Source organism: Denticeps clupeoides, chromosome 12 (assembly GCF_900700375.1).
Source record: "Denticeps clupeoides chromosome 12, fDenClu1.1, whole genome shotgun sequence".
Lineage (NCBI taxonomy): Eukaryota > Metazoa > Chordata > Actinopteri > Clupeiformes > Denticipitidae > Denticeps > Denticeps clupeoides.
This window is the reverse complement of record NC_041718.1, coordinates 17,943,596-17,967,207: the sequence shown is the minus strand read 5'-3', so window position 1 is coordinate 17,967,207 and position 23,612 is coordinate 17,943,596. Positions and strand designations below refer to the sequence as shown.

Genomic DNA, 23,612 nt, shown 5'->3' with positions numbered 1-23,612 from the left:
TGCTCACCTACATTGACGAGTTAGATGCAGAAGACACATTTCGTTGTGTCACCATGTGCTGTGCTGCAGTGTTTAACAATGACAATCACTTCACTTTCAATCCAAATGAATACAATAAAATACAATGTATATTTAACTAACAGTAAAATAAAATCAGTTTAGTTTATAGTTTACTAAACACCACATTAATAATTGCATTCAGTTGATCCACTGTAAAGATATATTTGGTAATGAAATAAAAATATTAATTTGGCCATGTGAATGTCAAAATATTACTTTGATTTCATGCTATGATGTAACTGGTTACTTTCAACATTCAACGTTTCTCTTTGTCCTTGACATCAGACTTACAGTCCCATTTCATCCCACATCAGACATTGCAACATTTAAACCGCACAGCACTATGGGAAATATAGTAACATGTAGCATAGAACATGTTCGTACTGCATTTAAATCTCATTTTACAGGTCCAGGAACCATCTCTTCTTTATTATTCACTACGTTCTATTAACACAGTAATTACATGCAATGAAAATCTTGGGGCAAGTGTTAATTTGGTTAGTGGCAGAACATTTGTGCCCATTAAGGTGTGAATGGTCATGTGCCTCAGGGTAAACGGCAGAAATACCAGTTTCGGTTTAAAGTGCATTAAGGTAGCAGGCTGAAGTTAAAGAGAAGTCTTTAAAGTTGATTAAAAAGTGCCACGCTTCGTCGACTGTGACGTGAATAAGTGGGTAATTCTTTTTTATTATTATGTTTTATGTAGTTGTACTCAAGATGTTGTCTCTGGGAACTCCACAGAAGGGTCAGCACAAGACTGCTGGCTCCTCAGCAACAGAGCAGTTTTAGATTCCTTATTAATCCTGTCGAATCCTATAAATAAAATATACTTACCTCCTCAGCAGGAAAAGAACAAACGTGTTGCATTTGTATGCGTGTCTTTAATTTTCTTTGTGTAATTTTCCATGAGTGCGGCTCTGGCTGCCTGTTTTTTTTCCGGATCGTTTCTCCAAAAACGAGAGCTTTCCCCGCCTCCCCCAAGGCTGTGCGATGCCTCGGCGTGCTACCAGGAGGACATTATTTCTGTTGCACATTCACTGTGCACGCCTCGTAGGGCATTGTTTAAGGGCCTGGAAACGAGCCGGCGCAGAAACGCACTTTGTGTCGCATGTGAGGCACCCAGGACGGACTCCAGCTCCCGCGCTTTCTTAATCGCTTTATTCCGCATTGCTCTGCAAGGGCCGCGCTGAAAGGAAGCGTGTTATCCGTCTGTTTTTTTGCTGGATTAGCACGGGGGCCCGCATCACCCAGTGACTAGCTCTGGACAGAGTCCGTGCAACGGCAATCATTTTCTTTCTTTTTTTTTTTTATACCAGATAGTGTGTCCCTCATTTCCACTTACATTAAATCAGCCGAACATCTCGCTCCTGGTCTTAAAAAATCCGCCTGCTTACGTTTATGTAAGATGATAGCTCTTCAGCAACACTCCTAAAGCCAGTCTGAGAGATGGAACCCCTCTGGTACGTCCCTTCCTGTTCTAGTTAGACTCACACTGTGAAGTAAAAAAAAACAAATACATGGAGTCAAATATCCTCAGAAAGATCAAGTCAATGTTCAGAGGCATTACAACACTTTCTGTCATGGGTTGGGTTCTACAGGACAAGACAGAAGAGCTTTTTAACAAACGATGACTACCAGGACCATAGCTTTATCTGTATTTAACCATCACCCTTGGTAAGTAGTGGGCAGCCATGACAGGCGCCCGGGGAGCAGTGTGTGGGGACGGCGCTTCGCTCAGTGGCACCTTGGCGCTTCGGAATTCGAACCGGCAACCTTCTGATCACGGGGCCTCTTCCTTACCCGCTAGGCCACTGCAAGTTGTCATCACTTATAAGTTCATGGCATATGCTTGAGTTGAGACTGAGTAGAGTAGTAAATATTGAACTGAAGCCTCCATTACGCTGATACACTATGTTTACATGTGTTGAAAGTGCATATTAATGACAATCAAGGGCTCATTGAGGACCTTTCACCTACACCTATACCTTTCACATAACATAACATAACATAACAACAATTTACTAGAATTATTTGAATTTAAATCTAGATTTTTCAGAATGCTTTTTTTTTTGTGTCACTGCCTATTCAAACAATTACCAATTACTGTTGTGCCTACATTTGCATTCTAATGCAAGAAATTATGATCCTTTGTGTATTGTGTTGGATGGTGGGTGAAGAGCAGCGCATACTGAAAGGACGTACAAATAACCGAAAAATCCAGTCTAACCCCATGTCATGTATTATTATAATTATTTTTTTAAAAACAAGCGAACAGCGCTCTTACAAACAGAGCCGCGACCTTGAAGCGCTTTGTATACAGTGAAATTAATCAGTATTCTTCTAAGTGCCGGAGCGCTGGATTGATTCGCGGCCTAATTCCCCCAGTTGTACAAGTGCTGCAGATCCCAGTGAAGCTTGTCAGAAGCCCGCGGATGAGGAGATGGACTTTGAAGTAAGTTTTAGCTGACAGAAAGCCCAGCTGAATCCATACTCACCCCTCATGTCCAACGTGCCCCCACCCCAGGAGGACGGCCTCTTTTCATTAGTGAGGAAAAGGCGCATTGGACTGTGGGAAACTGATGACCACGCACACGTTCGGTCCAGATGCCCCGTGTCCAAGGATGAGGGAAATCTGCGCAGGGCACCATGACTACCATGCATGCATCATCCAGACATCATACGGTTTTTAACATTTGTTTCGTTTCTTTGTGTGGTGCTGTCTTCTGACTGTGCTCCTGCTGGTGACTGATATTTTGTCATTTCTATGTGGGAGAGGTCGATAGAAATGCTAATGCTGACATATCTCTGTCAGACACTCTCTCACTCGCGTTGATACTTGTTAGAAATCTATTGATTTGATAAACACCCACCGTTTGCATTTACATTAATGATTGCTTCACTTCTTCGCTTTGCTGGGAAATTTCCCGTCAGCAGGAAATTGTGTGTGCTTGATATATTTAGCAATGAAAAGGTAGTTTCTGTGTCAGGAACCTTGCTTTGCTCTAAAGCATTTTAAATAATTGTCTAATCTATGCTGTTTTTGTACTTAAAAAAAAAAATCCACTACATTATGAATGCATTACAACATTCTCCACTTCTAGCAAAACAGAGTGCACGTGCTGACCCATTACTGCTGCATTTCATCCAAGCGGAGAGCCTGACAACGGCCTGATTTCATTTTTTATATCACATCGTATCTAACTCAATCGAAATAAAAATGTAAAATATATTATCTTTACACGCATTATCTTCTCACTGCCGGTTCTGGAAAGCGTAAGCAGGCCTGCCTCATACATGTTTTCTCTCGCTGGCTACCTACCTGGTGCTGTAAAGGGCCACGCTCCATCATTTCAATAATTTTACAGAATGCATTAAAACCTTCCTGCCACTTGTCATTTCCTTTTAGACAAACTTCCTGCTCCACTAATATACGTGCACAGACTTCCTATGAATGAATTCGTAGGCTTGAATAAAAATGCAAATGTTGCTAATGTCGGTTTTTGCGGCAGTGGTGGTTGCGGCTAGCGGGTAAGGAAACGGCCCCGTAGTCAGAAGTTTGCCGAACCGCCAAGCTGCCACTGAGGTGCCACTGAGCAAGGCACCATCCCAACAGACTGCTGCCCGGGTGTCATGGCTGCCCACTGCTCACCAAGGGTGATGGTTAACAATGCCAATCACTTCACTTTCACTTTTTTCACTTATCTTTGGCCCACGCCGTGGTGTAGAATTACAGCCACTTTTAACTTTAAATGCTAATGAGGAGGAGAGAGGCGGGACGAGGAGGAGAGCGGCCTATACAAGTGTAGAAGGCATTCAAAGGCATGACGTCATCAACACCATTCACCAACCACAATGTTTGGTGCAGGCAGGAAGTCGTGTTGCCGTTTTCCCTTATTACACCTCACACTGCACCTCGTATACTCCGAGCCTCCAGTACTGCTCGCCTGGTCCCCCCATCTCTGAAGGTAAAAGGAAGACGCTCATCTAGACTCTTCTCCGTCTTGGCCCCTCGGTGGTGAGATGAACTTCCTCTCGAGGTCAGAAAAGCTCAGTCACTGAGCACCTTCAAACAACAGCTTAAGACCTTCCTCTTTAGAGAATATTTAGATTAACTTGTAACATTCTTATTGTTGAACTTGTGTACAGAATCTACAACAAGAGTGAATAAAAAGATGTATTCATAGTTGGGGGTCCTTATGAACCGGAACTGATCACTTAATCGATGGTAACTTGAAAGCACGTTGTAAGTCGCTCTGGATAAGGGCGTCTGCCAAATGCGGTAAATGTAAATGTAATGAAATGTAAATGTCTCGTGTTCAGAGTCTCGTGTGATGGTACTAAAAAAATACATTTGTGCTCATTTTACACCCAATCACCAATGGTCGGTGGAGATAATGTTTTAGGGGAGGGATGGGAAATTCTGGCTGTCTGAGCTGCCGCTCTCTGAACGGCGAAGCCTAATGACCAAAGCACTCTTTACTCCAATCGCCATTTTTAGCCACTGCAGGACTGTAGACAGACTAGAGGAACGCAAATTAATGTTAAATAATCTCCCAAAGTGAAAGTGTCATGAGTGTCAGTTTTGTTGCAAAGTCACATGTAAAGTCAGTATTTTTTTGTTCTTTATTTTTCACCATGCTTTTACTGTTGTACTAAAATTCATATTGGTATGGTATTGGCAGCATATCAATACAGTTGCAGATTATGACCTATGAGTTCATATTACCTCAATTTTTTTTATGTTGCCTTATAATAATTTGCAATTTGTAAGCATGTTCCATAATGATCTTATTCAGAAAAGCTTCCCTGTATGTTTAACTCTCTCCTCTAGATGCTCTTCGTAAGCTTTAAGGTAAACTAAAATTATGACTTAGTTTATAATACACTCAGATTTTACATGATTATTTAAGCCTATTTCAAACATACCATTAGCAATAAAAGAAATATCTCCTGACACCATGAGATACTGCATGTGTGTTTATTGATTTGTGCTGTGCTCTTATCCGGTTTTGTCCATTCACTACGGTTAAATGTGTTGGTCAGGGATTCATGGTGATTGCAGGATTTTTCTTTTTTTTGTCTTGTTTCCTAAAGTCAGCATAGCCGAGAACTCAAGGAGTTTACGGGGTTGCATGTCAGTCTCTTAGGAAAGTAAGGAAGAATCCAATATAATTAAGTAATAATGCACAACGTGGAGTAACAGCATGACCTTGAGTGCATCATTGCAGGTATATAAGAGTCTACGTTTTATTATTTATGGCAGCTGCAACATTAGAGAAAAAAAGGTTCCATTTGTTTCTAAGCAACGCACAGCATGCAGCAGCCCTGTCATCTTATGTTGTCATTTGGTGATATTAAATCATGTAAGTCTGCGGAATGATATTTAAAGAGGTGCATGACGCAGTTTGACACGCCCACTCCAAGCAGGAAGCCACACCCCAGTGTTTGTTGCTCCCATCCCAAGAACTATTGAGTCTGGGTATTGCCTGGACCTTGTTGTGACCTGATTTATTAGCTCTCACATGCCTCAAGCTGCCGGGTGGTTCAGTCTGTAACCTCTCTTTGTGTTTTCCATCTGTAGGATGGTCACGCGCCGTGACATCCGGTTTGAGGCCCTGCATTATTACTGTGGTCCTGCGTCCTGTCCTTGTCCTGTTTATTCGCCGTTAATGATTGTCTGTTCCCAGTGTCAGTTTACTTTTGTCATCTGGCCCCAGACCGCGCGGTGACAATTACCCGTTTGTGTCCACCTGTATTATATGAATATTCAAGATGTCTTTTGCATCTGTAAGTCTGTTTGTTTCTGGCCTCGCAGTTTATTTCGTATTGCACCTCTCGCTCCTGACTCGCTCGCTCTATGACAGTCATTTTACTTTTGATTTTGTGTGGATTTGAGTTGAGTTGAAGTGGAGTGGATGAGCATCTGCACTTGGCGTGTTAATGCCTCTCTGCAGGCTCCTACTGAAGGCGATGACAGCCTGTCATTGTAAACACTTTGATAAGGCAATTTCCTGAAAAACAACTACACACAGAAAGGTTAGTGTTTTTTTTTTCCCCCTCACTGTAGCACTCAAATTCCCCCATGATAATTTATTTCTGAACATGATGCCACTTCTCCTCTGCGAGCGCAAGAATGCAGGCGTTTTATTTAATGAGACAGTTGTGCTGATTGCTTTTGATAAGCAAGACAGGGGATGATTAATTAATTTTCTAGAAGAATGGCTGGAATCAGATCGTGGTCTAATCTCGCCAGGCAGCAGGGCAGTACGTTGTTTACATGAAGCTGAAGCCTTGCTGAGTGATAAGAGCTGTTCGGAAGCAGGCCGCCATTAGAATGGGATTTCTGAAGTCCTGAACAAAGACTCCCACCTCTTAATCGTACCGTGTGTCATTACTAAAGCACACAGCAGCTTACTCATCCTGCTGGAGTAGAACATTAACTTCTTTTTCTTGTATTCATTTATTTTTTTATTTTTTTATTTTTTAAGCCTCGCGGCTCACATGACACCCATATGTATTAGAATGTATGAAGAAATATATTCATGTGTTGGAAAAAAATAAATCCTTTTAGTCATTATATTCATTTTGTTTGGTTCATTGAAATGACTAAAATCTCTGAATCGTTGGTTCGTTCAGTAATAACACTTTTCATTAGTAATGCACTCCACTGTCTCAGTTCTTGTAATGGAAGTTTTTTTTTCCTAGTGCTGATCACCCATCCTGTGAAGCACAGTATATGCTGACCAATCAGAATCATCCTTTGAGAATTTGCAAACTATAGTGAAAGCGAAGTGATTGTCATTGTGATACACCGCAGCACAGCACATGGTGACACAATGAAATGTGTCCTCTGCTTTTAACCATCACCCTTGGTGAGCAGTGGGCAGCCATGACAGGCGCCCGGGGAGCAGTGTGTGGGGACGGTGCTTTACTCAGTGGCACCTTGGCGGATTCGAACCGGCAATCTTCTGATTATGGGGTTGCTTCTTTAACCGCTGCACCACCACTGCACTTCATATGCCCCTATGCCCCTATAGAGCATTGGTGATGGATCTGTCCAGAGAGACAAATGACAACTTTAGTCATTATTCATTTATTCGTAAAGGGTATTTATTTTAATTTTATTTTTAAATGATTCGATTCTCACACAAGCATATACACATTATGGCAGGCTATATATTCAACCATGATTAACATTATGTCTTCTATTATGCATACAGCTTCATTAATTTTTAATATAGCAAATTACTATTGACACAGAGTATGACGTACTGAGAAGAAATGAGAACAAAATGAACTAACAAACTTCAGCAGGTGGCTCAGCGAATCATTTTGAACTCCATTGACACTTTAGGTCAGTGGGGGCATTGCTGTTGTCACTGATCTGAGACCCGTGGGACTATACAGAGTGAGTGGGAGGGCTTTAAAGACCTTTAGTTTGTCAGTTTCTGATTGCTGTAGAATTGCCAATACAGTGTAAAGCGTTAGAATGTGTATCTTCAGAGGTTCAAATCATTTTGGCCAGTGAATCAGTATCTTTATATTTTTATGTATTGGGTTGTGTACTCTGTAGAGATGCAGGGTCTTTTTGGTGGTGGCCCATTGGTTGCGGCAGCCTTTGACTAGACTCCAGGCTTAGCTGGTAAAAAAAAAATCCGGATGAGAAGCTGAACTCACCTGTTTCCCATGCCGGGAGCCTCGCCACGAATCTCATTAGCGCCCGGATTCAGGCCCCTGCGGCCTCCGGGTCATTTCCGAGCTTCGGCCCGACTCTTGTTGCTTAGGCACATTCACCTGTGGTGCGCTGTGCTCCCAGTCTCTTTCTTGACGTTTCAGTTTTATTCGCATGCCGTAATTGGCTGCCGAGGCTGGTGTCGCTGCAGGTCTCCTCTGTGCGGCCAAATCGAGCCGTGGATTTCATTGTCGCACATTGACACCTGGCACTTGGTGTGAGCGGGATGTTTGCTTTACAATTTGAACTGTATTTATTCTCTAATGCCGATTAAATGTACAGTAAATGAAATGAGTGAATGAAACGTTGTTGGATTTTGTAAAATGTTTTGTGGTGGAAAGAGCAGGCTGCTAATAGAGATCTGCTCCTTATGGAAATCTGATTTGCTTAATAGCTCCGCATTTTTGGTTTCCACTGTTGTACAATTTGTCTAATTAGCGTGGTTCTACCTGAGCTTGCACAGGCCCGAGCGCGGTGCTTTAATGACGCGCTTTGATGTGGGTGCGATGTCTTTCATTAATAGATTCCACTGCTTGGGATGCAAGCGGGAGAATGCGACAGAACAGCGGGGCTCTTCGCTCCTGACATCTCCCACTCTGTGTCTCAATTAGTGTGATAATTATATGTATTTTTCAGGGATAAAAAAATAAGTTTGATTTTAGGGGGATGCACGAACGATACAAAAGGCCAAAAATAAAAAAAACGAGTTGCATTGTCACATCACACACATGAAGTTTTTCTTTTAATTAGGGGCTTGTGTGAAATCACCCCAGCCGTCAGTCGGTCTGTTCGTCCGCCTGTCCATCTGTTCAGCTGCCTTTAGTGTTGATCTTCGGCAGGACCTCCTTTTGAACAGACCAGGATGTGTTTTGTTACCTGCTTCTCCTGTGCTTCATGGTCTTGACCTTTTTTTTTGGCCCTGCCAAATTTCAGGTGCTAATTGCTTTAAAAACCACAACTTTATATTCCTTCCGTGTTCATGCTGCAATTATCATGTGAAAAGTGCTGGAAACAACACCTTTTGCATTTCTATTGTCAGATAAGAAGAGATAAAATATTACAAATAATAAAATGTGATGCTCCTTTATATTACTTTTACAGGGCTTGCCATTATTACCAGGTCATTACCCAGTAAACATGTGATGACATCAGTCAATAAATTTTATAAAATTATGATATCACCAAAAAGTTAAATTTTTTGAGGTAAAAACAACAATTTCAGGCAGCTCCAAACATAGATTTAAAGCAGCATTTAACTGTTCAGTTAAAATTAGGAAATTTGCATGGTATGGAATGGTATGTAGCTATTTTGTGTTACCATTGAAGGAGCAACAAAAAGAAAACTTCGATGTAAGTAAACTTCACCTGTTCTCCAATGCTCTCATGCATGCTCCACCCAGTATAAATTGTTTGCATTGCCTCGCCCTTTGTGCGTGTGAAGATTTTAATAGATATCAGTGTGGCACTAATTAATGACATTCTATTAAAAGGTAGGTGCGTCAAGAGTGACATTGGAGACTTATCACCTAAAATTAGTTCATTAAGCAAGAGTCATGTTACAAAAAAAATGATAATAGGCCAATAAAGCTTATAATAAATCATAGTGCTTTAACTTTTGATACATTTGAAGGCAAGGTCTTTTGTATTTTTAGCAAAGTGGAAGTTTAAATGGAGGACTTCTACGTTTCCTGGATTAATAGTTTACAGTTTATCACTGTAACTAATACATGGTTTGTGTAGTTTTAATTATTTAAATCTTTATATAATGGTCATTTTGACAATCCGATACCATTTGCTTACAGTGGTACAGATGTTGCATGCAAAAATTGTTGTCTCCTATTTTAAGAACATCTCCAAATACCAATAGAACTATGACACTTTGAGTTTGCGTTCATCTATTTATTCCTGCCAGTTTTACAATTTTGGTGTGTTGGTATGAGTAGCTAGTGACTGGTAGGAATGGGGTGTGATGCCCTGGTTACTTTGTTAGGTGAATTTGTCATCTAAAGTGGCGGTTGCTGCCCTGTGACTGAATACTGACTCCAATGACCCTGACCTGGACTCAGAGGAGGGCGCCATGGACGCAGTGCCACAAGGATTCTGCTTGTGCAACTTTCACAGTAGCTACACCGCGATGTGAGAGGCTTACGGTTGAACCGATGGCGCTTTGTGTAAAAAAAGGGCAGTGCAGTCTCAGGCGACAGTGGAAATTAATTAAAGTTACCCTCCCACAGTGAAAGTCTGGAGTGGACTCGCCATACCCGAAGCAATATTATTCCTCCCCTGTTAAATGTTTATTATTCCCGCCCCATGGAAGAATGTTGTGTTTATTTTTCCTGCTGGAAAGGCACAAAGTGCCACATAGTGAAGCTTTCAATCAATAGTCATGAAATGGGCCATGGGTCTTTTGGCAGTTTTAAATTGAACAGTGGCTCATGGCATATTTATCAATTAACTTTATTGTTGAAAGAGAGCAGAGCGGGAGAAGGCAGATACATTATAGTGCCGTTCGACTCAACATTTTAATTTCTTTCATGACTTACGGGAACACGGTGTTGTATTGTTCAGTCCGGTGCTTTGCAGTTCTAGTGCCTGATTTGCTTAATGTTGAGGTTATGAGCTAGAGGTTAGAATTTAGGTTACATAGTGTATCATATGTATAGCACATGCAATAGCATGTTAAAGTGGGATTCCATGACCTAATTGATTAGATTTGATTGTATATTGCTCAGTATTAGTGCTGTCCAGTGATTAAAAATGTAACTAATTAATGATCAATTCTTAAGAATAAAGCTAGCCATAAATTCAAATTTAAACGAGGGGGACAATTGTGTGAAAGATGCTCAAAGTGAGAGTGATGGGGAGATGATATGGTCATTTTTTAAAAATAATCTGCAGGCAATAAATGCCTTTAGTGTAAATCTAGTTACTCAAAAAAATGCAACTGTGTTTACAGGGTTAGTTTATTTTACGGGGCGTCACCTGTCTGACTCTATGCTGTGAAGATTATTCTCCTGAGACATGGGATCCTCTCACTGTTCTCTTTGTCCTTTACTTCAGCACAGTTGACCTTATAGATCACATACTGTAGCTCAGAGAGGTGACGACAATCAATGCGCTTGGCCTCTTATGAAGAATCACATTTCCCATAATCAATTAGGCCATGTGCTGTGGACATATGCTACATCTCATGTGTCACTGTTAGACATAACTAAAAAGGTCTCATGTTCAGTTATTTGTTTGATGAACGAGTCAGGCCACTGGTTTTGTCACCGATCTGCTTCCTGAAACAGATGGTCTGCAGGTTGAAAGCAAGCATGGTCTTTTTCCATAGAACACGACTGTCTGCGAGGCATTTCTGGCAATAGCACTGCAGTTTAAATGTATATAATATCCCGCAATCCTCCATCATGACAAAGGTCAGAGTGACAAAGTAATCAATGAGTCTCCAGAGGCCCCTTAAGAAGTCCCAGTCACCCAAGAGCGTCCGCGAGGCCGGGGCCTGAAATTTTTACGCTGTGTGTAGTTGACCTGGATAGTTTATTGCCTTTTACCGGAGAACACCAGGCTGGAGATTTTTCACCCTTGCTGAGTGTCGTGCTTTTGTACCACGACACCTTGCTGAAACGCTGTTATAAAAATAAACCAATTAATGTTTGCTGTTTTCTGCCTTTCCAGATTGGAATAATGAATAATGTGTTTGCATAGTAACTTAATGAACATCCATTTGTCTGTGCTGCTCTTTGCTTTTTGAAAACACCTAAATAAACTCTTTACTGCTGAGTTTTTTTTATATATAAATCCATTAAAAATCACTTTTATGGTACAAAATTGTCATAAAATTAATTATCTCAACTGGAAAGTGTTCTCACCTTTGCTTCTGAAAATTATGTGTGAAAATAATGCTTTTAAGTGAAAAGATATTCACATTAGTTTTTCATAATATAACCAAATTTGCCTGTTCCACTTTTTAATCTGGCAAATCCTTAAAAGACATGCAAGTGTTAAAACTAATCAGATAAGAAATATGAGAAAGACCAAAAAAAAAAAAAATCCAAAATATATCTGCAAAAAGGAACAAAAATTTGAAATCAAATACCAGAAACTGCACCACGGAGAGAAACTAGTGAGAACAAGAGAAAACATCTCTAGCTCTCCATCAAATCTGTTAATTTTCTGCATGGAGCGAATTCATGTTTAATAGATCAAAACGGCCATAGCCATTTCTTCTCTTTATTTTTCGGAAGTAGTTTTCTTGTTTTGCTGCTTATAGAAGAGCTGGTTCTGAAGAGAACAGTGCAGAAAAAAACTGCAGGTGTCCTGATGCAGTTGAAGGTGTGGCAACCCCCCAGAATGCATCTGTGACTATTCAGTCATCCAACAGTGATGCAACAGAGTGGAAACACATGTATTCAGCAGACCTTCAGATTCTGAACAAAAAACAACAAAAAACTTATTCTACAATTCATATTCATATTCTACCATTACAACATATTCTACCATTCAAACGTTCGGTGTGATTTAGTGTCCTTGTATTTCATGAAAAAGCACCTTCAGATTCTGAACAAAAAATAACAAAAAAAAAAAAAAACATTCAAAACTCGTCTCTTGCATGATCCAGAGACCGCAACTTTTTGCATTTGCTAAGACTATTTCTACAACTTATTGTACGTTAGCTCTCCTGTACACTTAGAACATGTTCTCTGTGGAAACAAACGATCTGCTCCCTTTTCCATTCTCTCAGTATGACTATTCTTTTTGCACAGAGTAGATTAAAGAGTGATAAGTGTGAACCGTTCTGACAGTTTTACTGTTTAGACACTATTGATCAGAAAATTGAATCTAAATAAGATTCCCACCTTTGTGTGAGCGCAGAGCCGCCTTCAAATGATAAACATGGCTGACGTACATTTGTAAAAAAAGAAGAAGCTTTTTTTTAATTAAAAGGACAGTCATTTTTCGCTGTCTCTCATTCGAAGCCACCTCTTAGCATGCTTTGCTCTATCTGCAACACAGTGAAAAACCTACGCCGTCCTTTTAAATTGGATTCCCTGTGAATAAAGGATGGGACTGTTTTTATTCTGATTCTTTCAGACCACTGTAGTTTCACCAGTAGCCCACATCTCACTGTGAGCTGAAACGATTTAACTCTTTTTCTTTTGTTTTTACGTTCACACCATTAGCTGTATAAAGTCTCACTGCTTACACACACACACACACACACACACACACACACACACAAAGAAATGCCGATACATTCAGATAACCACTTACAACATATTCTACCATTCAAATGTTCGGTGTGATTTAGTGTCCTTGTACTTCATGAAAAAGCACATTTTGGAGTTTGCATAGAAAACAGATAAGAGATAGTCCTTGACAAAGTTAGAATTAGTGATGTAGCTGAACCCACTAGTCAAGTGTTTTATTGCTTATTTCTTTTCAACTGTATATTTTTTTCGAATAATAATCTAACTTTTTTGAGTAATACACCCGTATTAGTGAACCGCATTCAATTGGAACTAATTGCTGCAGAAAATGGGCATCGTTTCTGCAGATATCCGATTCATTAACAGCCATTTCCAGCTACCGTAGTCATTTACAGGACAGGACAGAACATTTTGTGAATGCAAGTTCACTCCAGCAGCATCCGAATGTTTCCATGGCCCTAGTTATTTATATATTCCTGGCCACAGTTAACCCAACTGTGACCTCTGCTGTGTTTGGATTTGCAGTTGTGGCCGTTAGCATCCATTCTGGGTCCGGCCACTGAGATGATCAATACCTGTTTAGGGACCTGTGCGTGAAGCAGTAGCTTACTCTGATTGCGCCGACCTTTTTTAGCTCAGAGGGTCAGATTGAGAGTGTTGAATTTGAAACGTGGTTTTATCTAAATGGATATCTAAATGAATCTGTTGATTCCCCATAAAACCTCACTCTGGTGCCATTTTTTTTAATGAACTGCTTCTCATCATGGCATTTTAAAGAGCCTACGGCACCACGAACGTGACTCTTGGTGAAAAATGCAGGCGAGGCGGCGCCGTCAAATAAACAGTTATAAATAAGGGATCCGTCTTTTGTTTCTTTATTCATCAAACAAAGTCTGCGGTGGCCCCTCTCGCCTTGCAGCCATATGCTATCTGATGCAAGAAATGGAGAAACGTTGACATGAAAGCGACTAAACCGACCCCTTCCCGCTGGCTGGGTGGGTGATCTGTGTGGCATCATTGTTCGTAGACACTGATTGCTGTCTCACTTACGCTGGAGAGCAGGTCCAAACCACCAGTTATGATACCTCCATGTCAAACCTGCCCCCACACCCCCTCCACCCCAGTTACTTTCGCATTCAGCTGATTTTCGCTCCGAACAGATTATCTGCTCGGGTGTTGTTAAAGGATTATGCTATCGGTGGGAAAATAATGCATCGGAAACAGGAGAGCCGCTCCTGGATTTCGCCGATTACACGCTGTGGCTGGGTCTCGGGTTAGAGATAAACATGAGACGCGTGACCTGGGAGAGGTCTCTGCAGGAAACTGAGCAAGCGCACGCTTTTAATAGCGCAGGACATGACGTGAACTGTGGAAATCGTGAAAAAAGCGCAATTACTGTGACCGCAAGACTAAACACATTCTGCCATTTTGTAAGTGTGCTGTGCACACCTCAGGCATGAGAACCTGAAGGAAAATCCCCATGCGTTCGGATGGGGCATTGTTTTGATGCGCCCTATGCGGCGAGCTGATTGCTTATTGTCCGTTGCAGAATTGTTCGTATCTAACATGTTGATGAACCGGTTGATTTCCGTGCATGCTTTCGTACTTTTTGCGTTGCGTTTGCTTGTGCTCTCAGTCATTCATTGCTGTGTGCAGCAAGCAGCTGTGGGTGCGGTGAGGGTGGAGACACTCTCTCATTATCTCGGCCGCAGGCCGACTGCTGAGTCTGGCCAGAGAGGCCACAGAATCACTGAGGCCTCATTTAACGCCATTAGCATTGCTCATGCACACGGAGTCTAATTAATAGTGACGGGGTGATCACAGTGACAAGCCAGTTTACTTAACCATATCAAAGAAGTTATCGTTTTGTGCCTGAGCATTTAAAGTATATAAGTATATTAAAAGGAGGAGCTTGTTGGCATGATTGACAGTTTTCTTGCATTTTCTGGATTTTGTAAATCCCCTCTTGCAATGTTGCCAGATAACTAAGATTGTCACAAAAATTCCAAACAATACACGTGTCAAAATATCTAAAAATGTAAAAGAAAAGTACTCATGACAGTTAAATCTGTAAGTAGGTAAGAAATGGGCTCCTCAGTACCTATTCTTTTTTTTTCTTCCAAATAGTCAAGTCCAAAACTGTCCAATTTGGCAACAGTGAGCTAGTTCTGTCTACTGGGTTTGAACATGTGGGCCATGCTTGTCAGTAACTGTGGTGTATTTAATTTAAATTGTAGCTATTTAATTAAAACCATCCTGTCTTAACACATAGCTTTGGTCACATGACCCTCTTCTGCCTAAACTACAGCTGGGTCAGTGATGGAAATATGACCATTTTTTTACTGGTAAACTATGCTTGTATCTTATGGTTGTCTGCATATTGTCTCGTTCAGGACATCACCAATGGCTACCTTCCGCTTTGGCCAGCATATCATCAAGGCCGCAGCAGTATTCTTGCAGACAGAACTCTCCTTCGCGCTGGTCAATCGGAAACCAGTGGTCCCTGGACGTATCCTTTCACTCTGACTAATTCAGGATCCTCCAGGCTGTAGTCTCTAATTCAGCAGCAGGCGGGGCCGTCTCGCTTCTTCCAGGTAGGAGGTGAACCCCCCGATCACCCCACTCCTCCATCTTTTCTGTCTCTGCTCTTTCTCGCTCCCTCCCGTTCACTCAGCACTCAGCCCAACATTCCCTGCTCGGTGCAACGCCCGTGTCGCTGACAGCGTTGCTCAGCAACAGTTAAGTTCACTCTGACCTCACGAGAAGGTCGCATAAGCAGATGTTTACTGCGGAACAAGAGAAGAAAAGTTTCCAGGTAAAGTTGCACAAAAGAACATTTTTCTTTTTCTCCAGCTAGGGAACTTGACTTCAGGGGTCACTGAAGATTGAGCCTGTTTATGCACAGGGCCCAGAGTACTAGGGCCCATCACACATCAATTTGCAGCAACAAAATTAACAAATTTTAAAGTAAAGTATTTTAGCTGTTTTTGGAGGACTTTAATGAGTTTAGTCTATATTAAAATAAAATGGCACCTGCCCCCTACATGATGAACAATAGAGCTTTTATGTAAGTTGCTCAAGGTAAGGGTGTAAAAAAACTATTATTCAGTTAGATAGATTTTAGATTTCCAAAATGTTGACGTTGCATTACGTAACGGGCAACTTATACATATTACACCTGAAGCATAATTTTTTTTAAACATTTTTATTATTTTTATTGTGGTATGCTGATCAGTACTGGCTTGGGATGGGCGTCATTACATGTCTCACATGAACTGGCCTGTTTATAGTATGAAGACTCAATACCTTTTATTGTCACTGTACGGTTGCCTGGACAACGGAATTTGTTGCCCAAAGGTGCAGGAAAAGTGACAGTGCAAGATATAAAAGCACAATACAAGTGTACAAACAAAGACAGTATGAATCAGTACAGGAGACATTGGGGGGAGACGGTGTACATGCAAGGGCATTATAAATATAATAAAAAATATAGTATGTCGTATACAAGGGGCTAGGGCTCTAGTTAATAAGAATGAGTGAAACTATTGCACATTTGCCAAGATATTGCACACGGTGTTAGACAGTAGCAGCAGCGGGATGTCTGTGTGTATGGGAGAATGTCAGTGATCTGACATTCTGACTGCCCACGGGTAGAAGCTGTTCTTCAATCTGTTGGTTTTACACCTAACGGATCTGATCCTTTTTCCAGAGGGCAGTAATTTGAAAAGGTGGTGTGTGTGTCTTTCCTACATCTTGTCGAGCTGACAACATTTACAGCCGACAGGCATTTAACTTAAGTAATTGTAAGTTGTTTTTTAATGTATGGATTTGCGCTGGAAAAAATTCCACTTAAAAATTGTGTACAAGGTCTCGTGTTTCCAAATCAATACTTTTTCATTATTCTTCTGTTTTGGTTGTTTAATTCGCTAAGTATTGTCACAGTTTTTGACATATATGTGAATATCTGGGTCTGTGACTCATAAGGAAGCAAAAATGTGTTTGGTTCAAAGTCTGATGTTGAGAAGAGGGAGTAAAATTCTGTATTCCTGCACGCATTATGTCAGTCGGGATTGTGCGGTGTAAAACCTGCAATAGAAACCGCCACCGTTTTTCTTTGATTGCCATTCATCGGAGGCCAGGTGCTGGTACCTGCAGGCTTTTACAAATCTTGAATATATTTTATTATTTTTTTTATGTTCTTTTATTCTTACCTGCAATGTTACAGTTCTTTTTAAATAGTCTCACTGATCTATCTTAATGGTAATCTCGCTCTCAGCTCTTTTTAAAAAATCCCTTCCAGAGCAGATTTGCTACCGCTTTGCTGAAAGATTGAGGATAAATTAAAATAATGAATAGAAAATCACCTCAGTTGAAGGTGTATTTCGAGTGCTGAATTCTTTTTACGCCTGTATGTGTGCATGTGTAATCAGTAGCACTATGTGTGACCTGAAAAAGCAGCCAGTAAAATGCCCTCTCACAATAAGGTATAATCAGGAGTAACTTCACTTAATCTGAAGACACTAATAATATTTTTTAAATGATCATATCTTGCTCTGAAAATGGAAATTTTATGAAATTTTATATGTCTGTGTTAACTTATGCAGATAGAGAAAAAAGCAGTATCTTATCAATGCAGTATAATTTATATGTAAATGCTTGAGCTTAAACCAAACACAAAAGCCCAGGGATTTAAATAGTAATAATGACAACAACAATAATAACAATAACAACAATAATAATAATAATAAAACAAAGAGAGAAACTCTGTTGTCCTATTGTTCTCTGAGCAGCAATACAATATTGTTCTCCATCAGACTATTGCTTGTAGGAGATCCTTCATTAATTACTTTACAGAGTTGGGAGAGTTGTAGCACATCTCTACATATCAACAAGAATTTTCTGTTTTAATTTGTGTCACTGCTGCCTGAAACTGCCTAAATATTTGGGTCATTGTCATTTGCTGATGCTTACCCATGAATACTGTGCTGCAGGTAGATGCTGGAGCCTTTTTTTGTGACTCTACTTAAAGTCTTGAGATGATTGATATTCGGCCTGTAAAGCAGATGAAAGAATGGGTCACTCAAATAGCCCGAAAGCGGGCAGTCTTACAGAACAGTAGTGGTATAACACTGAACATTATTAAATAACATTCGTAAATAGTTCATCAAATATAATTTCTTTGCTCTCCTCTTTTTCACTGGAAGGTTAAGTAGTGGTGGACAACTTAATGATCAGTTTTTACACAGTCAGGCCACTCAGAGCACCACAGAGCCATTCTTTGAACTCTCTGTTCTGCTCAGTACTTCACCTTTGCCTCTGAGGCTTTCACAAAAAGGAAAGATCCAACAGCGAGACACTGTGTGAAAAAGTCTGACATGACATGCCAGTTATATACTAGTTGCACGATATCTAACATTTGCTTTTTGCAGTGCAGCAGATTGGAGATTAGAAAATAATGAAGTTATCAGAACGCTCCCATGTAGTTAAATTTGCACAGTTGCCATGGATGTGATGGAGCACAGTTCAGTCAGCCTGATTCTACAAAGCAAATACTGTTAAGAGGAGGTGAGCGAGCAGGAGACCGACGATAATAGATTGTTTTAATAATGAGGAACAAAAAGTACTGATTAAAGATAGATTTTATATGTGTAAGAGTTATAGTCTACAGGAATCACATACACCTGTCAGCCAAAACATTATGACCACTATGAACTTCATTTTGGGTGACCTGAAGTCTCATTGCTGTCCTTGATATCTGATGATATTGTCCTGATTGCCTGATTGTTGTCCTGATTGCATGTCCTGCGCAGCTTATACATTTAACATGTATAAGTTTGAGTAGGTCCCCCTTTTTGCTTTCAAGGCATGAATTCCACTCTGAGGACATAGACGTCTGAAGCTATTCTGTGCTATCTGGCTCCAAGCGTCAGCAGTCATGTGAGGTTGTGCTTCCAGTACATGCCAAAATATGGAGGCTGCCATCAGGGAATACCGTTTCAATGAAGGGATGTACTTGGTCAGCAATGGCACAGCTGCTCCCTTATATCTTCTCTTCCATTCATCTCACTTTATACATATTTCCGCTTGTTGTAATATGTTTATTTGTATTCCTTCGCTCTTTAAGTGGGGCAGTGGTGGGGCAGTGGTGGCCTAGTGGTTAAGGAAGCGGCCCCGTAATCAGAAGGTTGCTGGTTCGAATCCCGATCTGCTAAGGTACCACTGAGGTGCCACTGAGCAAAGCACCGTCCCCACACACTGCTCCCCGGGCGCCTGTCATGGCTGCCCACTGCTCACTCAGGGTGATGGGTTAAATGCAGAGGACAAATTTCACTGTGTGCACTGTGTGCTGTGCTGCTGTGTATCACGTGTGACAATCACTTCACTTTCACTTCACTTAACTTGCCCTCTAATGTATCCCCTACAAGGACAAATTATTCACTTGCTGCCTAATATACCCGACCTACCTGCAGGTGCCAGTATAGTGAGATAATGATGGTTATGGCTGATCAAGACATATATGATATACAAGGTAACTTATTCTCATTCAGACAGCTCCCTCTTGTGGTGCTTCCTCGTATGACATGGAAAAACGGATAATGACCGTTTTATCTTTTTCAGTGTATTTATTTCTAAATTATTATATATAATGCTTCACAGAGCAGAAACTCCACAGACACATCACACAGACATCATAGCATACTGTAGATACAAATAAATGTATAAATGATTGCAACGGACTAACAGACTACAAAGGACAAAACCGAGCAACCAAAACATCATTAAGCCTGCAACATGAAGAGCACAAATAATGAAACAACAACAACAAAAAAAAGCTGCAAACGCTGCCCAAAGCCATTTTATCCAAAACTTTCAACCAAGGCTTTTTCTGTAATGAAGCCAGCAAGTGAATGCAGCTTCTTGTTGCTACAGATTTCATCAAAAGGTTTGGAATATTTTGGATTTCAGACACGGCACACGTGTATTTGACAGATGCCTTCCAGTCCGGTCAATATGAAGCGTTACGTTACGAAATTGGAATTTTGTGCTTTTCCGCCCAGGATGTCGCGGCTCTTTGTCAGCACTTGGCAGAGAGTCTCTGAAGGCTTTGTTTGGGTGCTTTTGTTGAGCTCTGGCTCTTCGTGTCTGCGCGGACGATGCACTGAAGGGGCTATGTTGTGCCCGTCTGATGTCTTCTGACAAGTCTCCTATCCCATTTCCTGACAGATTGTCAGCTTTTCCCCTTTAAAACAGCTCTGTGTGTCTTAACTCCACTGTGATGTGGTGGTGTATGATCCCCCCCCCCGAGGCTTTGGCTGTGCTGATGGAGCACAGAAATGTGATGCTCCTGGCGAGCGAAGCCCCGCACGTCCGTTCAGCTGCATGGATCACTGTGTTTTTGTGCCGGGAACCATAAGCAGGGGGAGGAGAGAGAGAGAGAGAGGAAAGAAAAATCAGGTCATTGCATATTCTGCGCTGGAGGAAGGGTTGAGGCGCGACCTTTTCATCTTCGCTGTGTCCATTTGAAACATCGGGGCACAAAACCACCTACATGAACTCAAGTGAACGGGGGGCTTCAACGCCACCTTGGGTAATCCCCTTTCCAACATGCTTAGGCCATGAAACATTTACTCTGCCATGCTGGTTTTGTTTTTCATTTAGGCCAATTAATGTTTCCCAGGCGCCTTCAGAGGGACACGCAGTGTAATTTGTGCTGAAAGAGCAGTTATGGAAACAAAAGAGCAAAATGCCTTACCTTTAACTAGATATTTGTATCTATATAGCCTTGCCTAATTGTTTATACCAGCAGTGATAACCTCTTTTGAAGATGATGTCTGTGAACTCTTGCCAATCTCTTATGTAAGAACATAGAAAAAAAATGTTTTTTTGCTGACTGGTATGATTAATTGTTTGACACCCCGGGGCCACTAGGCTCACACAGCGGGTGTTGGTGAACCTGATTAAGGGGTCCTCTTAGAACCTCTTACCAGGGGTGGCTGCAGCATTAACGTGGATTCATCACATGCCAAAATGATATACCATTTTAGTATATCATTAAACATCTCAAAGTTTGTATCACAATGGAAGGATTATTTTACTCTAATTCTAATCATATTACACTGCTACGTTCATATCATATTAAAACCATGTACCATGTGGATAATCATTAGGCCATCATCATGAAAATTGGAGCATCTACATTGATAGTAGATGTGATAGATATCACTAGCATATCACTAGCTCTGAAAAGTCGCTTGAAAAGTTCGAAGCAACATCATCATTATGGGAGTGTGATTGCAAAAGGTCATAGAGACTTTATTAAAACATATGAGTACCACCTCACTCTTGCCGAACTATTTTTGGGCCAGCTGTAGGGATTCTATGTTTGCATAGTCTATTAATCTGCACCCCTCCCCCAACACACACAAACAGACACTCTCATTTATTCACATTCGTTGTTCTAAAAAACAGCCCATACACGTGAGATGTTCTAAACCAGCAAGACTTACATACATACACCGCATGCATAGAGCATCATAAAAACCCATGATCATCCCCAGAGGCATTATAGTGCATCATAAAAGCTTCTTTATAATCCAACGTTTTTTTATAAGAATACTAAAGCATTCAGATGTGGTGCATCAATGTTTAACTTAGTTTTGAAAAGAGTGGAAGATGCTCTTTATTTGACTTGAGGGTCTGTTTGATAATTCATCATCCCCGTGACTGCATTTATCCAGATGTGAAGTCATAGGCTGCATATCAAGGTTTGCTTTCTTTTGAAAGTTTCTGACATTTCCCCTCACATGCATCGCAGTTTTGTGCATCTTTATGGGTATTGTAAATGTACAAGCAACCATTAGCTGGTCGAACGATGGAATGTAGCATCAACAGCTGCGCTACCTTTGCCTTTCCAGTGGGGTCAATACGATCACACAAACATGCTGAAAGTGAGACTGTGGGGGTGTTGCACTGCATGTGGGTGGCTGCGGTCTGTGTCTGAGACAATAGGCATGGAGGAGGGTAAGTGGCTATTTTTTTTAATCACTTGATATATTACAAATGTGAGCGTTACTTGTGGGTGTGAAGTGTCCTGAAGTGTCTTGCTCCAACAACAGTTTCATCACGAATAAACATGGCTGATAGGCTGATTGCTGCAGCTAAATGGGCTTGGATGCAAAGTTAAAAAAAAAAAAACAGTTACGCTTAATAACATCTCTGTTGACTCAATAATAATAAAAAAATCACCATTTTAATTCCCCTACTGTATTAGTGACTTTGCAATTGATTGTCATGTTTCAGTGTCAACTAATGATTCACCACCAATGATTCATCTGTTTATGAACTATGTCAGAAATAGAGAACATGCATGTCAGAAAATGCAAATGAAATTATTCAATTAACAATAAATGAGTGATTCCTTGTTGTCCCTGGTGGGGCCCAAAGGTTTTTGGTTTTGGGTGAAACGGTCAGCAGATTAGCAGATTTCTCTCTTGTTTCAAAGTAAATGAAGACGTTAAAGGCTGGAGAGTATTTATTTTGTAGTTGGGTGGACGCAATAAAAAAAAAAATATTTCAAGGCTACAAATAAGGTATGTCAGCATGTTTTTATTACTAATTTTAGACTAATTGCATGACTTTCTGGTTTCTATTATTGGTCTCTTGAAGTGAAGAAAATTATTATAACATTCTTGTTTGATAATTTTATATCTTTCAAATAAACATTTTTTAGTAATAATAATAGGAAAGCAAATCATTATGAACAGAAGCCCTGTAGTTGTAGCTATTAATTAAAATCAACAATTTTGAAGACATGATAAAATGAGCAAATCAATGTATTCATGAGTCTCACCATAATGCAAATTTTATTAATCCAGCACCTTTCAATAAAGGTGTCTCTGTATGCTATTTTCACTGCATCCAAAATAACCGAGGCCTAAATGATATGTTTTAGTCTTGTAATCCAAATGAACTGATTGAGTGCATTCATTTTCTACTGCTCATAGGCAGATTGACCCCAATGAATGCAATCTTGAAATACAATACTGCTTATAATTAGGATTTTAATGAGACTAGGCAAGCTGTAAACAGGTCCAGCAGGGCAGTATGGAAGGATTTAAAGATTAAATGACTTAATCAGCTGCCTGACTATTTATGAAATAAAAGAAACCTTTACCACAATGACTAAGCTCAACCGAACCATTTAATGAATGCAAACTGAGAAAATGTCATGTTCAACACCGAGGTCAAGACAGTTTATTGATTCATTTTCACTTCAGCTGTCTGCTTTTTATGCTTTCACAGAATGAATAATGTGTAATGTGCAAAATTAATATCAATAGTCAGTCACTCAAAAATATGAACACAATACTTAAATAACTAGTGTGTGCCAGCCTTGATCGAGGTGGTATAGCACACACTGTCCATTAAAGTGCATACTCTAATCATGTGTTTGCAACAGTTGAATTCCACTTCTAGACACCCTCTAGAGGCAGCTTGTTCTTGGCTACTGGAGACACGCTCCTGATAAAAAGTTTGGGGACCACTACACTGAGTGATTCAATTAATTATTGCAAACAAATAATAGTAAGTTAATTATAACGATTTGAGAG

At 40.5% G+C, this 23,612-nt stretch overlaps 1 protein-coding gene across 4 annotated transcripts in view; it reads left to right on the top strand.

Annotated features, from left to right (window-relative positions):
* Window positions 1-23,612, top strand: part of fhit (fragile histidine triad diadenosine triphosphatase) — a 177,824-nt gene that overhangs the window by 45,425 nt on the left and 108,787 nt on the right. For all 4 annotated transcript variants that reach the window (XM_028999255.1, XM_028999254.1, XM_028999253.1 and 1 more), the window contains one exon: window positions 15,396-15,511. In XM_028999255.1, coding sequence (XP_028855088.1) covers window positions 15,406-15,511 — 106 coding nt within the window. In that variant the 5' untranslated portion in view covers window positions 15,396-15,405. The remainder of the gene's footprint in view (window positions 1-15,395; window positions 15,512-23,612) is intronic.